Source organism: Morone saxatilis, unplaced genomic scaffold (genome assembly GCF_004916995.1).
Source record: "Morone saxatilis isolate NCDOM2014 unplaced genomic scaffold, NCSU_SB_2.0 Contig16, whole genome shotgun sequence".
Taxonomy (NCBI): Eukaryota; Metazoa; Chordata; class Actinopteri; family Moronidae; genus Morone; species Morone saxatilis.
In genome coordinates, this window is record NW_023339718.1 from 5138470 (window position 1) to 5140546 (window position 2077).

General features: G+C 34.2%; 1 protein-coding gene across 1 annotated transcript in view; it reads left to right on the forward strand.

The window, feature by feature from the left end:
• The first annotated feature begins 739 nt into the window (after window positions 1-739).
• Window positions 740-2077, forward strand: part of LOC118325730 (calcium-binding protein 1-like) — an 8120-nt gene continuing 6782 nt past the window's right edge. Inside the window, exon 1 of the mRNA XM_035658517.1 lies at window positions 740-983. Coding sequence (XP_035514410.1) covers window positions 843-983 — 141 coding nt within the window. The 5' untranslated portion in view covers window positions 740-842. The remainder of the gene's footprint in view (window positions 984-2077) is intronic.

Sequence of the window (2077 nt, forward strand, 5' to 3'; positions counted from 1 at the left end):
AAACTTCTATAATTATACAAGATAGGCTATCTGTCAATTAACAACCAAATACATGAAAAATTGAACAACAAATACTTATTTTACCTTTAATGATTGATTGATTGATACATAATTTTATAAAACTTAAACTTGAATTTAACAGTTAACAAATCTTTTTTTGAATCTTTATATGTGAATTTTTCTTTGCATAAGCAGATATTTTATGATTTACAGATTTTTCACGTTATCTTACATTAGACTTATAATTTTACAGGCAATTTCTTTAATTTTATGAATATTTTCATGTATTTTAAAAAATACAGAAAAAGAACTGTAAAATAAACGCGTAAACCCCGTAAACTTACAGATTTTATCCCATTTATTCTTGTGTTTACTCTTGTTTATTTTCTTCTTTATTCTCTTGTTTATTTTCTCATTCATTCTCGTGTTTATTATCTTGTTTATTCATGTTTATGTTTGTGTTTATTCTTCATTCTCTCGTTTATTCTCGTTTATTCTGGTGTTTATTCTTATGTTTATTCTTATGTTTATTCTTATGTTTATTCTGGTGTTTGGTGCCTGTGAATGAGCCCAACTGTCCGTGATGTTCACAGAATAACAGTTTGGTCAGTGTGACAGTCTCATGAAATATCTCTCAGACAGCAGATCGACCCTCTTTTCCTTTAATAGGCATAATTCTGTTTTCCCTCCTTGGCTGTCGTCCCTCTCTCTCTTCCTCATTCAGTGTCTCAGCCTCTTTCTGAGTGTCGCTGCAGCTGCTTTCATTTACTTACATTCACGTCAGAGCACCGTGCACTGTTTTTGTTTCCACCAGCTGAAGGTTTTAAGCGTCCCCGGTCTTCATGGGTCTTGCTGAAACCAGAGTTTGCGCTCCTCTCGAAGTCCAAACTGCAAACTTAAAGGAGAAAAAGTCCTCATGGTCCTTTTTAGTGCCGCTTTTCTCTTTTGGTATGGGAAACTGCTTCGACTGGCCTCTGAGAACGGTAGGATTGTGTCTCTCTCGGGATTATTCTCTGAACTTTGTTCTTTATGCTCAAAGTCAGTGGTCATATTGCAGAAACCCAGAAAGATTTAGACATTTTTATCCGTGCATTGTTAGTGTGAGATATTCCTTTACAATAACACCATTTTTGCATGAATAAATACTTAAATTATTATCAAAATGTCCTCAAAATGGATATTTTTATATTCAGTTTAGAGTTTTAATTAGGGCTGCAACTACTGCCGATTAATGACAATTATTTAGATTAATCGATTAATCATTAGTCTATAAAATGTCTTTAGACGTCAGCTCAAAGATATTCTGTTTAATAACAGAGAAAAGCCGTAAATCTCCATATTTTAGAGGTTGAAAACGGAAAAATTACTTTTAATTTTGCAGTTTTGTTTGTTGTTTTTGCTCAAAGTCAGTCGTGCAACTAGATTTTATAGATTAATCGATTAATTGTTCATCTCGTTTTGTCAGTTTAAAACCCAAATATACTCGACAATATGACATAAAACAGAAATCTCCATATTTGAGAGGCTGAAAACTGCATTTTCTGCCATGTTTTAATGAAGAATTAGTCGATTATTAGCCTGCAGATCGAACTCCTGGTTAGTTTTTAATATCTGTTTAACGTTGGTGGTTTGTGATGGAAATTCCTTTATGAACTGCAACTTATTGCTGGTGTTCGGCCCTCGAGTGCGTTCTGTATAAACACTTCAGATTAATGGCTGCAGACTCTGGCAGAGTGTGACAGGAACTATTTTCTAGAGAATAAGAAGAAGACGTCTTTAATGTTCCCCGGAGCTTTCGCTCGTCTCTCCTCTGCTTCTGTGTGTGTTTACTGTTCCTGTGACAGTGTATAGGTGTGAAGTGCCAGTACCTACAACGTGGCGAGTAAACTGTTATGAAGGATGAGCGGAAAGTTGGCAACACGCCGTTTTATTGATGCATTTACCTTCTTGCCATGTTTTCATATTTTTGTTTCTCTCTCTCATACACACACAAATACTTTTACACACAGAAAAAATTCAATACAGTCAACTTACAAGTAAGAATACAGTAACTATCTGTAATTAAAATACAGTTTTT